The sequence below is a fragment of the Ochotona curzoniae genome, unplaced genomic scaffold (assembly GCF_017591425.1).
Source record: "Ochotona curzoniae isolate NIBS_2020 unplaced genomic scaffold, NIBS_Ocur_1.0 contig_2321, whole genome shotgun sequence".
NCBI lineage: Eukaryota > Metazoa > Chordata > Mammalia > Lagomorpha > Ochotonidae > Ochotona > Ochotona curzoniae.
The window spans coordinates 17,886,580-17,901,078 of record NW_024465421.1 but is presented as its reverse complement, the minus strand read 5'-3'; the positions used below and the strand labels follow the sequence as shown (position 1 = coordinate 17,901,078).

The window sequence follows — 14,499 nt, the reverse complement described above, 5'->3', positions numbered from 1 at the left end:
GGCAGATATACAAAGAGGAGAGACAGATAGGAAGATCCTCCATCTGATGATTCACTGCTCAGGTGTCTTCAACAGCTGGAGCTGAGCTGATCTGAAATCAAGAGCCAGGAACTTCACCCAGGCCACAGGCAGGGAACAGGATGGGAAGTGGGGCAGCTGAGATTAGAACAGGTACCCATGTGATATCCTGACCAAGACCTTAGCTGCTAGGCTACCATGCCAGGCCCTGGGATTCCCCTTTCATCAGTCTCTTTACTTTCTGCAGTTTTTTTTTTCCTTTCGTTATTGAAGGAAATGCAGGCATTTTTTCATGGAATCTTTTGCAGAATTTTGTTGATTGCTTCCTAAGGATGTGGCTTCACATGTTTCTCAGTTTCTTTTTCCTTTTAAAAAATTGTTTGTTTTTATTGGAAAGGCAGAGCAGATTTACAAAGAGAAGGAGAGACAAAGAGAAAGATCTTACATAGGCTGGTTTATTCCCCAGGTGGCCACAAAGACTGGAGCTTAGCCAATCCAAAGCCAGGAGCCAGAAAGTTTTCTGGGTCTCCCATGCAGGTGCAAGGTTCCAAGGCTGTGGGCCATCTTCTACTCCTTTCTCAGGCCACAAGTGCATGTTCACACACACACACACACACACACACACACACACACACACACACACACACCAATGTTTTTGGATTCGCATGCGTGTGTGGAAGTAAACAAACTGACAGGAAGAAAAACATCTGCCATACTCACACGAGTGCTTGCCTGAGGGTGCTAGTAGCTAGTACCGATTAGTTCTTTTTGGAGAGTATAGCAGCTTCTTCATGCGGGGATTCTGCCCTGCAGATCATGTTGGTTCTGACGGGGAAAGTGGAGCGTGTAAGGCTGCAGACGTGTTGTTGTTCTCAAGTGTTGTCCTTTGCTGAACTTCACCCTGTTGTACGGGTGAGGAAAGGCAACCCGAAGTGGTGAAAGAATGTGTGGGCCTCCTGTATCAGAATTTTGGGCTAAGTGGGTAATTGATGTGTTTCTTTTTTTTTTTTTTCCTGGGTAAAAGATCCTGGTTTTCTCCTTAGCATTGTCTAGCCTGAACTTGGACTCAAGATTCAGTTGAAAAGTTAATAGAAAAAAAATGTATTTGTGGTTTTCATTTAAAGCAGAGAAGTGATCTTATTGGCATGTTTTTTTTTCCCCATGAAGGTGCTGGGTTGCTGTCTCATGGTTGAATGTCAGAAGTAGGAGTTCTGTGGCTGGTGTCCTTGGGTAGATTAAACTAGTGTGTGTGACAGCGGCATCGCACTTGGGAGTGATGGTTCCAGTCCTGCCTGGACTGTTTCTTGCCCATGTGTACCCTGAGAAAGAGCAGGTGGGTGCTCAAGTTCCTGTGCGCCTGCCACAGTGTGGGAGATCTGGGTGGAATCCTGGATGTTGCAGCCATTTGGGGAGTGAATTAGCGACTAGAAGTTCTCTCTGTCGGCATTGCTCTGCTCTAGTAGTAAACAAACAAACAAATAATACACAAATAAATCTAAAAAGAAAATAAGGGTTCCACCGTCAGCAGATCTGTGGCTACTTCCTCCGCAAGCACATGATGAGGTGCTGCGTCCCACCGAGATTCATTCCTGCCTCCTTGTTGCATGGCTCTTGAAATTTGGTCTTAAAATTTGGATCTGACAGTCAAGATTCAGTGGGCATCCCTCAGTTCTGACAGCTTCCTCCTGTGCCGTCTCCCCTTGACCCTGGCCCGCTGATCTCAGGGTGAGCCCTCCCCCCCACCCCCCCTCCGGGCAGGGGGAAATTGCCTCTCAGGGGAGATAAAAATGTACTTTTCTGTCATGTGGAAACAGATGTGTGTCCGCTGTGGTATTAGCACTTCCAGGAGCGGTGACTAGAGGGAGAGGGAAGTTCGTGTCAGAAAGACTGAGGGACACTTAACACAGAAGAGGTCCTCGTGATTGCGTCACTGTGTGTTGATTTCCACCCTTCACATTCCAAGGGGGAAGTGGGTGACACGGCTCCCGGGCTTTCCTGGACTGTACCGCCTGCCCTGCTTTTGCAGGGAGCACCGTTTTAGCTGCCCTCGGCGTCCTGTCCTCCTCGGAGCAGCTTGAGTGTCTTAACTTTCTGCCTTCCCTCCCCGCACCCAGCTACTTTTTGTGGATTTTTCTTTTCTTCTTCTTCTTTTTTTTTTGGCTAGGGAAGTTTCCTTTTTCAGGTGATGTCTTTGGAGTAATTTTTAAAAAGTAGCTTCAAAAGAAAAGTAGCTTCAACATCAAGGTGTTAATTGTTCCTAATTACTCCTCATCCTACACCAACAAAGTAATTGTACTGGTTTATTAGTTTCTAATTTCTAAGGCATGATTGATGGATTTGAAAGGCAGAGTGGCCGTGGGAGAAATGGAGTTTAATTATTCCACATCCTTGCATTCTGTGTGCTAAGCACCAAGTGAGTGTGTTGAAAAGGTGAGAAAGCAAACACAGGGACACACAGAGGCTCAGGCAGGGTTGGAGAGTGGAGTGGGGCACAGGGAGAGGGTGGGGGAAGGGAAGAGGAGAGAGGGCAGCTTAGCACCTCCTTTTGTCTGTCTCCAGACCCTTCCCAGCATCTCATTTTAGGAGGTTCTGTAGTAACCTGTGAAAAGTCCACGTGGAATTTGATGAAGATAAGGCATCCTAGAAAAGGAGGTGTTCAGATGGACAAATAGGATAAAATGACATAAGCCTAGGGGCTTGTGGTTTGTGACTCAGAGGAGGCAGAGGTTTTGGGGGAGACAGATCTTCCATTTGTTGATTTACTACACAAATGTTCACAATATCCAGGGCTGTGAACTCTACCACATCTCCGATGTGGGCGGAAGGGACCCAGGTCTTTGGGCAGTCATCCATCGCCTGCCAGGTACATGAGCAGGAAGCTGGATGCAAAGTATGGAGGAAGCAAGTGTTTTGATATGGGATGTGTGCATCCCACAGCACAGTGTAACTGCCATGAAGCCCGCTCCTTTTGTGCCAATTTAAAATGCTGCCAGTAAGAATGAGAGCTGCAGTGGCAGGAGACACTGGCTCATCATCTGGCATCATCATTTTGGACACCAGTTTGTCGCCTTGTGCATCACTTAGCAAGGGGCCGTTGCTGTTAGTGGAGATGACTGGAGTGTAGGGTCTTGTCTGTATGAGAGAGAAGTCAGGGATGAGACAGAGAGTAGTGGTAACTAAGATTGCAAGGTTTCAGGGAGCAGGGCAGGATAGACGGGTGCCAGTCAAAATGAAGAAGGAAGTTTTGGGGTGAAGGAAAGGGAATCTTTAATTTGCCGAAAGACAAGAACATGGTGGACTACCACTCTGGGATGCAGGTGTTTTGAGGCATATTAAGTGGTTACAAGGAAGTGGGCGCTGACAGGACAACATCAAGAAGGAGCTGCTAGTCTGGTGTCAGATGCCATGGTTTGTCATGCATTGCTTCTCTGCTTCCTCATTGCTGGTCCTTGAGGGCCACAGGTGGCGAGAGTGGCTCTAGGCTGAGCAGGTTGTCCTGCTCTGGCAGAGAAGCTGGCAGAAGGACAACCGATTTGTGCCCAAGGGGATGGGTCAGTGGGAAGCCAGCAGTCCAACCCTGAAGCATGAGCTTCCTGGCTTTGATTTTATTATTATTATTATTATTGGAAAGGCGGATATACAGAGAGGAGAGACAGAGAGGAAGATCTTCCATCCGATGATTCGCTCCCCAAGTGAGCGCAACGGCCGATGCTATCTGGCTTTGATTTTTAAGGAGTAAAAAGTTTCTGCTTATGTTATGTGATTTTCTTCCCAGTTACAAGTCCAGTCATTCAGACTGGGGTAAGGAAAGTCACACAGCTTAATGGAGAGAATACGCCTGATCAGATAGGCAGGCTTCTCAGGACAGGGCTGGAAGCCGGGAGCCAGGAGCTGACAGCAATACACCTGTTGGTCTGACGGGCGCCTCAGAGGGAGGCTGAGTGTGCCATCCATGGTCAGATTTGGGCTTATAAGAGTGTACAGTCAAGAGCTTCAGCTGTCCGCCTTCATCTTGTTCTCCTGGATAGAGGATTTACTGGGTGTGAAATAGGTAAAATTCCTCCCATGGTTTTACTGTCCAGCGATATATGGGTAGTCATCTCAGCTTTGGACAGAGAGGATTATCCTGCAGTACTTCCCTTCAGGGTAAGGCTGGCACCTCCTAAGTTATTGAGATCTGGGCAGGACTTTGTAGTGTAAGTCTTTGGTATTTTGCAGTAAATTGAGTGGATATTCCCGAAACAGTTTTGCTGGGGTTATGCTGGGTGTGTTAACTTTTCAGTTGGATGTGGCACAAGCTGATCAAACTGACTCAGCAACATGGACTTTGTCACGTACTGCGATGGAGATGTCGAGAGAGAGGGCTGGCTTCAGCCTCAGGGGGATCCAGGTGCTTAGGGTGTCATCAGCATTCTTTATCTTTCTGCTGGCTCTCAATTTTCCTCCTCTCCCCTCCCCATTGGCTTCATCTGCAGCTTGCCTCTTCTCTGCAGAGGCAAAGAGCGCTTGGGCCACAGCGAAGCCTAAGCAATGAGTAGGCCCTTTTATCAAGTGCTCTAGCAGAAGTCCCATGGGGGTGTGGTTAGCTGTTTGCTCATTCTGGAACTCATCACGGTGTGTCTGGTTGGCACCAGCTGGGTCATTAGCCCCATCGAGCTCCCAAGGGCGGAGTCGTGCTGCTCAACAGTCTGTCCAGAAAATGGTGTAAAGGGGGTTGAGCTGTTGCAACTTTGGAGTGATGGGGAGTACGTCATGAGGTGGCTGTTCTGAGCCAAGCCCTGATGGAGCATCTGGAAAGGTGAGTCTTGGCTGTTACTGAGGCAAGAGAAGCTGTGGGGGAGCCTCTGACAGGGAGTGAGGGCCCTGTCCCTGGTCCTGACAATGCTGTTCCCCAGGGGTCCTGCCGAAGCCTGGGATAGCGCTTCCCCTGCCCAGTGCACCTGTCTCTGGAGAGGGAACGGTGCCTACTCCCTTCCTATTTTTCTTCTTTCTCATCTGCACGTTTCAGAATCTGCTCTCTCCTCCCCCTACTAAAACAAAACAAAACATAACAAAACAAAACATAATAAAAGACTATTGTGACAACATGGAAGATGTCAATAAATACACCTACACAGTACATTAAATGTTTAGGGTTTTAGGAATTCTACTTCTGTCTTTGTTCGAAGTGTAGGTGTGCACAATTTCATTGAGCTTGCACGTGACTTTATGTTTCTACTTGCTGTTTTTATCCATGTTTCTTCTCTTCACAAGTATGAAAACAGGCATCATAACATTCAGAACAGTTAATGTACCCAGTTACTTAACCTTTCTACTGCGGTAGGAAAAAGAGTGAATTCCATTATCTGATGTTTCAGGGATGGACTGGCAATGGTTTTGTGCGAAGGGCCACAGAGTAAATACTTTGTGTTTTGTGGACCATCTGGCCTCTGCTCCACAGTCTCTGTTACTGAAGTAGGAAAGCCACCTCAGGCAGTGTGTAGATGAAAGGAGGTGGCTGAATTCCAGGAAAAGACAGGCAGCAGCTGGATATGCCTTGGGAGGGGGGCTGATATTGGCTGAATCCCATCTTAGGACACAGCAGTGGAAAGCTTTGTGCTCACCATGCCATGTTCAAGGCCACGATTGGGTTGCATTGGGGGGAAGCTTTGGGTGCAGGCACCCCTGCGTCGGACTCCTTGTTGTGGAAGCTGGGTAGATCATTGCACTTCTCTGACTTTTAATTTCTTCCTCAAAAAATGGAAAACTAAGCAGGTGTTTTGAATGTGCTGTGCTCTGTGATATAGCTACTGGTTCCTTTTCTCATTACCGCCTCCATTGGGTCTTTGCTTAACTTCCAAGGTGTCGGAAGAGTATCTTACATCCTGTAGCTTTCGCTTTTCAGCACTTACTGTACCAGCAGTTGGAAATTTAGTACTAAATGTTTCTTGATTACTTTAGTAGTTGCATACTGGTGTCATGTGATGGTTATTAATATGCAATTTGCATTTCTCCAATCCTGAGGGAAGATACTCTTTTTCTTCAAGAAATTTGCACATTGCGATTTTAGTTTTCTGTTTGTTTTGTTTTTTTTGTAGCAGGAATTAGCTACTTGTTTTGTAAATAAAGTTGTATTGGAATGTGGCCAGCCATCCATTTATTGTTGTCTGGCAGCTTTCACAGCACAGTGACAGAACTGAGTAACTGTGACCAAAACCAAACGGCCTGCGAAGCATAAAACACTTAACTGGTTTACTCTACAGAAAACATTTGCTGGCCTCTGCTCTGGAGTCAGTTGTGGGGCCCCCATTCTTGCCTCATTTATGAATCTGCTGTGAACTTGGTCTTTGCTCTGAGATATCCCAGAGCACATCTGTCTGCAGCAGAGCCTGCCTCTTCCCATGGGTGGTGCTGGATGTCTGTCCTTTCCTTGTAGCCTAGTTGGGTCCCTTAGCTGTGCAGCTCCCTAGCTTTGGGGAAGAATGAGCAGACAAAGCCACAAGCCCATTGTACCCCGTCCTTGCCCCCAACAGCTTCTGCGTCCCGGTCTGTTCTGGGCTGTCTGCTCAGAAGTGAGTCCAGCTGGAGTCTGGATTCTACCATTGCTGTGCTCCTTCAGTAAAGCATCCTCTGCAAGGCAGCTTGCATGCTGTCTCCTTCTGGCTCATGTGCTGGTTTACTCCCACCCTCCTAGCCCCTGTAGAGAGCAGTTTAGCTGCTTTGGAGGACTCACCCATCAGCAGGTGTTTTCCTTGGTGGCACTTTGCAGAGGGAGCCTTTCTTAGTCCAAAAGATGAGCCGTTCAGTGAGTTAATTTGGTGTTGTGGAGGCTGGAAGGATGAGCTGTGGAATGTTGCGGTTGTCACATCTCAGCCGTTCCTTGGGCAAATTGCTGAATGGCTCAAAGCCTCATTTCCATGATTTGTTACAAGGGGCTGCCAGTGCCTATCTTGTAGGTAAATGATGAAGGCCAAATGTTGGTCTCATAATGGTGGATTGGTGGCCGATTTAGCTCTCATGTGTATGGTGTTTGCATGTAGAGCTTTCCCTGGAGAGCTGCTCTGGAGTGAATATAAATAGATGCCAAATACTAAGTATGAAAATTTGGATTTTCAACCTTCTCCGAAACACTAAATGATGGAGCAGTTGCTGGTACTGCATGAGGTCCTCTGCTCCAGCTGCATCTGCAGGGCCCCGGCCCAGCTCCCATGATTCCCACCTGCCCTGCCGACCTCGTTAGTTTCCATTCTCCTCCACCTCAAAAGGAACTGGAGAGTCTGATCCTGCACGCGTGTCCCTGATATACATTGGGCATCCATTTCTGCCCCTTCCTCCTTCTCCCCTGCTTCTTGCCGGTGGGGCAGGCATGAGTGAACAGTGTCAGCAACACTAGACTCATCACGGACCAGTAACACCAAGCACCTCTTATGCCTGCAAGTGCATTAGTGACACCAGGTGAATGCATCTGTCCTCTGCAAGGCTGTGTGAGTGGAGACATGGTTAGGGGGAGAGGGAAGATGGGACTGTGGTCAGGAAGTGGGCCTCGGCTGCAGTCTGCTAAGAACTTGGACTTGTAGCTGTCCAGCTGCAGGATGGCTATGTAAATACAGACACTACTGTTTTAGTTTTTTTTTTTTTGTTGTTGTTGTTTAGGTTTTTAAAAAAATTTTTTTAATTTTTATTGGGAAAACAGATTTACAGAGAGAAGGAGATACAGCGACAAAGATCGTTCGTCTTCTGGCTCACTCTCCAAGAGGCTACCATGGCTGGAACTGAGCTGATCCAAAGCTGGCAGCCAGGAACTTCCTCTGGGTCTCCCACGGAGGTGCAGGGTCCCAAGGCTTTGGCCCAACTTTCACTGCTCTCCCAGGCCACAAGCTGGATGAGAAGTAGAGCAGCCAGGAAATGAACTGAAGCCCATGTGGAGTTCTGTCATGTGTAAGGCAGGGATTTACTCTCTGGCCCTGCTGTTTTAATTTTTGACTGCCCTCTGCCTCCACTCCTGCAAGGGTAGGGGTCTGGTAAATCCAGTCCCAGTTCTGTTTTTAGTGTATTGCCTATGGCTGCTTTCCCGTCGAAGGGGCCAGGTTCTGAATGCCTTGATCTATGAAGCCTCTAATACTGGCTTTCTTTCTCTCTTCAAACTTTGCTGACCCCTGTTCTAGGGTATGTGGCAGTGAAAAACAAATGCAAACCTCTTGACACAACCCACTGCTGCTTGATGGACACGCTGGGTTAATCGCAGTTTTGCAAGCATGTTGGCTGAATCACATCATAGCATTGTGTGTCCTGTAGTAGCAGTAACTCCTTTATGGGATATTTATCAGTGTTTCCAGATGTCCTGGCCACTGTGTAGATAATTCAGTTAAGGGTGAAGGAGATGGGGCACAAGGGCCTGGTCATGGACATAAGTGGAGTGGGGTGGGGTGGGGAAGGGGGCCCACCACAGGGCCTGGCGGTTCTTACAAAGGAAGAGACACTGGATAGGACTGCAGAGGTAGGGTGGTCCAAGCTGGAGGGGCGTGAGGGAGCAAGACGTGGTTTTTGTTATGTTTGGGGAAGATGTGACATCCATGCATGCTGTCAAGACTGTAGAGATGAGAAGGAAAAATTAATGATGTGGGAGGGGGTGAAGAGGGCAGTTGCTGGAGCGAGCTCCTGAGATTCAGAGCCCAATGGGCATCAACTGCATAGTATATCAGAGCCTTGGTTTCACCATCCATGAAATGGAACAGTCAGACCTCCTTTAGGGCAGGGCTTCTCCCCCAAGGCACAATTGACACTGTGACCAAGGCAGCTTTTGCTTTGGTGTGGGTGGGTGGCACTCAGTGTATTGCAGGAGTTTTTAGAGTATAGCGTCTAGTCTCTCTACTGGTAGACACCCTGCCACATGTGGTGACCAGAAGCTCCTGTAGATATTGTTGAGTGTCCCCTGGATGGAGAAACTGCCATTACCAAGCATCACTTGTCTGCACACACACTTCTGGGAAGGGTTCCGTGGACCCTGCTTGTCTGATGCTGTGTGTCATCTCCTGGTAAGGTCTGAACCACTGTAGGTATTGAGGACCTCTTAAGATCACAAAGACACACTTCCCGCAGTCTCATGAGAAATGTGGAAGAGACGTGAGCAGGGGCAGTTTTCCTGGGATGAAAAGTGCCTCTTGGTGCCCTCTGGAGCTGTCTCAGCCTTCCCTTGTCGGGGATATGACTGTCCCTGTTTGTTTGTCTTGGAGTGTTCCCTGGACCAGAATTCACCTGATGATATCTTTCTTATAATGAAATGAAAATCCATAGCATCGAATCAGTCACTGACGTAAAATGACAGTTCAGTGGCAGGTAGTCCACCACTAGTGTCGTATAACCACTACCTCTGTCCAGTCCCAGAGGGAGTTCCAGACGTACTGAGCATGTGTGCTCCATTTACCTGTGCCCCAGGCAGTCAGCAATGTGTGTTCTGCTTCTGAGGATTTGCCAACACAGTCCTTCCCAGCCACGCGGTGTGGGGTGGCGTGGCCCTGTGGTGCGGTGTGGCATGGGGTGCACTTGTAGCAGATGTCTCAGTGCAGCACCTGCTTTGCTTCGTGACCTTGGGCAGGCAGACATCCTGGCATGCAGTAGGCACGTGGGGACTGTCACCTTCTTTTTCTGTTTTTTCTTCATGTGTGCTTAATGCACTGCGAGGCTCTCATAGCAGATGCAGCCCCAGGAGATGCCTGGCCTGACTTTGTCTTTGCTCTGCATGGAGAAGCAATGAGATGGCTTTACTGAATCTCCAGGGCGGTTTCCTTCTGTACAAGGAATCTATCCTCTGGGCAATGGACCTTGTTTTTTCTTTTCTTGTTAATCATTTATTTATGTATTTTAAAAATGTTTATTTGTTTTTATTGGAAAGTCAGATAAACAGAGAGGAGGAGAGACAGGGAGGAGGATCTTCCATCCGCTGGTTCACTCCTCAAGTGGTGCAACAACTGGAGCTGAGCCAGTCTGAAGCCAGGAGCCAGGAGCCTCTTCTGGGTCTCCACGTGGGTGCAGGGTCCCAGGGCTTTGGGTCGTCCTCTATTGCTTTCCCAGGCCACAAGCAGGGAGCTGGATGGGAAACAGTGCCACTGAAATTAGAACCCGCGCCCATATGGGATCCAGGAGCACTCAAGGTGAGGACTTTAGCTGCTACCCTATCATGCCGGTCCCTAATCATTTATTTTTATCTACTTGAAAGGCAGAGCAACAGACTGAGAGAAAAACACTTCTTCCTTTCCCTGCTCCCCACCCCCCACCCCCAGGTAGTTTCTGAGTTAGGAAGCAGGGAATGACTGCTTTTCTCAGGTTTGGGGATCCCTAAAGGCATCCCCTGGGGCATCTTCTTATCTTCTAGTTTCCTTTGATGGTGAGCTAAGGAGAACTTGAAAAAAAGAATCCTGCTTTGGTTCATTGGTTTCTGCTGTGGGCTGGGACTGCTCCTGGAGAGAGCGGGGAGTGGGAAGGCTGTGGGGTTTGGTGGCTGCATTGTCATCAAGCAATGGTTCTTGGCCGTGCTGAGTGTTCCAGGAGTCCACTGGCTGCAGAGGCTGAGGGGACAGAGCCAGGAAGCAGAGGAATTTGAGCTGATCACTTCCCTTGGATCTAATCTTCAGTAAAAGCCTCAGTTCTCCCCGTGGAATGAAGCTCCTCCCTCTTTGCAAGAATTGAACTGAGTCAGGTACTTCCTGGCTTAGCTTGTACTTGGGGTTTAGTAAGATACCAGAAAAGCCCCGAGGGATTGTTCCTCAGCTTATTATAGAAATAAAAAAAAGCTGGAGACTGGTTGCAAACAGAAAAGTTTGTGAAGGCACCAGGTGAGCTGGGAAAGAAATGGGAAGAGGAAAGCACCTCCTGGGAGAAAGCCAGGAGGGGGCGCCTCTCAGAAGGAGAGCAGGAGAGACACCCAAGGTTTGAGGAAGGGTCTTGGGGGATTTAAACTTTCCCTGATCCCTCCTTGTTGGGCAGGAACCTACAGGTAAGATGTTCCCCATCGATGGTCTCTTAACCCACTCTTAGGAAGTGTGTGGGCGATGCTTGTGCCACCCACCTGAAGGTGTGGCCAAGACCTTAGCAGGCCTGGATGGTCTCAGTAACCAGCTTCTGCCCCTTGCTCCTGTCATGTGGAGCTTGAAGTTGGAGGATTCATGTACAACCTGACGTGGGTGCCATTTTCTCTACTTTGTCTCTCTGGGAGGGAAGAGAACCTTGACTGGCCTGTCCAGAGTCCTCGCGTTTGCAGACTGCAGACCTAAGAGGGCATGATCTCATGCAGAAAACAATGCCTGAGAAAGGAAGTGAGCCTCACTGTCACATGGCTGGCAAGTGGCCAGAGCGGGATGAGAAGTCCGACCTTATGATATTCAGCTCAGTGCTTCTCCCACCCCTATCGTCAGCACCAGAGGCCTCCCTGGGCACCTCCTGCCATTCTACGGTCACCTGTGCTCCCTGCGTGCTATGCCACCCCTACCCGTTAATCCCTATTCAGGATGCCTGTGGCCACAGGTGCTTGTCACCTGCAGCTGCAGAGGGGGTGAGATGATCCTCAGGGCTGACACCTGCAAGACCTCAAGCATGAGACTTGATATGGTGGCCGGCTTGGCTTTCTAGGGATGGGATATTAACATCAGCACAAATTCAGATTAGGACAGAGCTAAGGCTGGCGTTGTGGTGTGGTGGGTAAAGCCCCAAATACTTGGGCCCCTGCCACCCACGTGAGACATTCTGATGAAGCTCCTGACTCCTGGCTCCAGTCTGGCCCAGACTGGGCCATTGCTGCCATTTGTGGTGTGTGTATGTATACCAGTGGATGGAAGATCTCTGTCTGTGCTTCTTTCTGTAGCTCTACCTTTCAAATAAATATATAAAACTTAAAAAAAAAAATGCAGGTGTCCCAAGTGATGGTTTAATCTGTTGAACCTCATTGTCCACCCCGAGTATCTGCTCTTATAACTCTGCACTTGGGTAGCCTTGAAATGACTGTCTCATGTCGGGTATGTCTCAATCCACCGCTCCTGTGGAGCCCCAGCTGTAGCTGTGCCTGCCTGGTTTGTGAAGTGCTTTTGTGCTACTTGTCATGTGTTCCGTGTGGAATGCTCCCGGTTCTGAGAAACAGCCCGCCATCTAGGGGTTGGGACAAGTGGGTTGACTTGTTCTGTGGGAGTTACACTGTTTCTAGCACTGGCTTTGTGACTCTGTGATATCAGAGCTGCACTCTTGGTGCTTCTCCTGGCCTGGCCTGTCCCTCAGGTACAAGGTGGCAGTGGCAGAAAGTGGCTGGGGGACGCAGGATGGGGGAAGGAATGATCCCCCTTCACATAAAAAAGGCGTGACTTTCTGCTTACTTTCACTGGCCTTCGTAAAGTTTTGTGAGGTCAGCTAAGGCTGAGAACATGGCTGAGTGGGTTTTCTAAGCGGTTGGTGCTGGAAATGGCCTGGGAAAGGGATGCTGGAGAGTATGGTGGGCTCAGGTAACCATGGTGTATGACATACTAGGAAACTTGGTTACCCACCATGGATCATTCTTTCCCAGGGAATATTTGGCAATATTTGGAGACATTCTGGTCACACTGGGTGCTAGTGGCACCTAGTGGGTAGAGAACATAGATGCTGCTAACTTTGTACACTGTCAAGGCTGAGAAACCCGTGGGCCACTTGGACACATTCTTCAGATAGGGGGACAATGAGTTGTTTTCCCGTGATGCAGTGAGGGGCAGCTGTGATGCTTTACATGATCAGTATCTATTCCTGTTGTGAATTTTCTGAGAAATCAGTAAGCAAAAAGGTAATCCTAGCCGGAGCCAGCCATGTATCATTATGTCTGAAAAATAAAGTCTTCACAGAAAGCTCACGTGAGACAGAGAACTAATGAAACCTCATTGCATTTTTAGGATCGCAGAACAATGACAGAAGGCAATTTCTGCTGGAGCGACTGCTGGATGCCGTGAAACAGGTGAGAGGCAAGCACACCTGTGGGCTCGGGGTGGAATTCTAGCATCAGCTGACAAGTCCGAACACATACGTACTCCTGCCTTGTATCTGGATGCACTAGTGCTCATGGTTCTGCCCCGCAGGTGGTAGAGCAGAGAGGAGGATGGGAGTGTGTGCAAGGGGCTGTGGTTCCTGTCTTCCCTTCCCACAGCCCTCCGAGGACTCCATCCTGCATGAGGGCCCTCGGAGGAAGGCACTGACACAGGTTTCAGTCTCATTCCCGCCGTTGTGTCTGAGGGCTGCAGAGGTGGTGGCTTGTAGTTAGGGCTGTGTGAGCACAAGAGCCAGACGGGAAGCGGGGACCTGCCCAGGGTCCCCTGCCGCCAGCAGCTGTGTGGATCCCTGAGAAGTCTGTGTTGTGATTAGCTCATGCTGTTTCTGATGCTTCTGGTGGGGCTTGAAATTGAACATGGGGGCGAGGCTGGAGTTGGCTGGCTTGCCTGATGTGCCAGCCTCATGTGGCTGTCAGCTGTCATGTTCATCCTCTGCTTGCCAGGTTCTCTGCCCAGTGCTTTCCATGCCATGCTTCTAGACACCCTGGGAGATCATTCTTGAATTTATTTTCTTTTGATAGATGGAGAACTGAGGCTTTGAGAGATCCAGGTATTTCCTCAAGGTGTCATGCTTAGGAAATGACAGAATGAAGGTCCAAACCAGGAGGAGCTCATTTTATGAAGGGACAATGGGACAATTATATGTGTGAGGGATCTTCCAAAACCTCCTGGACAATGTATGTTATAAAAATTTATTCATGACTCTCAAATTTTGTACTAATTTTTAAAAGATTGATTTATTTTTATTGGAAAGTCAGATATACAGAGAGGAGAGAGAGGGGAAGATCTTCCGTCTGCTGGTTCACTCCCCAAGTGGCCACAACGGCCAGAGCTGAGCTGACCTGAAGCCAGGATCCAGGAGCCTGTTTTGGGGTCTCCCATGTGGGTGCAGGGTCCCAGGTCTACTGCTTTCTCAGGCCACAAGAAGAGAGCTGGATGGGAAGTAGAGCCACTGGGATTAAAACTGGCACCCATATGGGATCCCAGCATGTGCGAAGTGAAGACTTTAGCCACTAGGCTACTGTGCTGGGCCCTGTACTAATTTTTTTTTAAAAAAAGATTTATTTGAAGGCAGAGTTACAGAGAGAGAGAGAGAGAGAGAGAGAGAGAGAGAGAGAGAGGGAGAGACACAAAAGGAGATCTTCCACTGATTGGTTTGTTCCCAAATGATCACAAAGGCCATCTCCAGATCAGGCTGAAGGCAGGAGCAAGAAGCTTTATCTGGGTTCCCATACAGCTATCAGGGGCTCAGACACTTGAACCATCTGCTGATACTTTTTCCAGGTCATTAACAGGGATCTGGATTGGAAGTGGAGCAACTGGGGCATGAACTGGCATCCATATGGGATGCTGGGATCATAGAACCACCTCATCCACTATATCATAATTCTGCCCCCCCCTTTAAGAAATTTGTTTGAAACTGTAGAGTTACAGAGACAGAGAT

General features: G+C 48.7%; 1 protein-coding gene across 1 annotated transcript in view; it reads left to right on the top strand.

The window, feature by feature from the left end:
* SNX29 (sorting nexin 29) overlaps positions 1-14,499 on the top strand; it is a 247,346-nt gene that overhangs the window by 3,917 nt on the left and 228,930 nt on the right. The window contains exon 2 of the mRNA XM_040973311.1: positions 12,903-12,964. Coding sequence (XP_040829245.1) covers positions 12,903-12,964 — 62 coding nt within the window. The remainder of the gene's footprint in view (positions 1-12,902; positions 12,965-14,499) is intronic.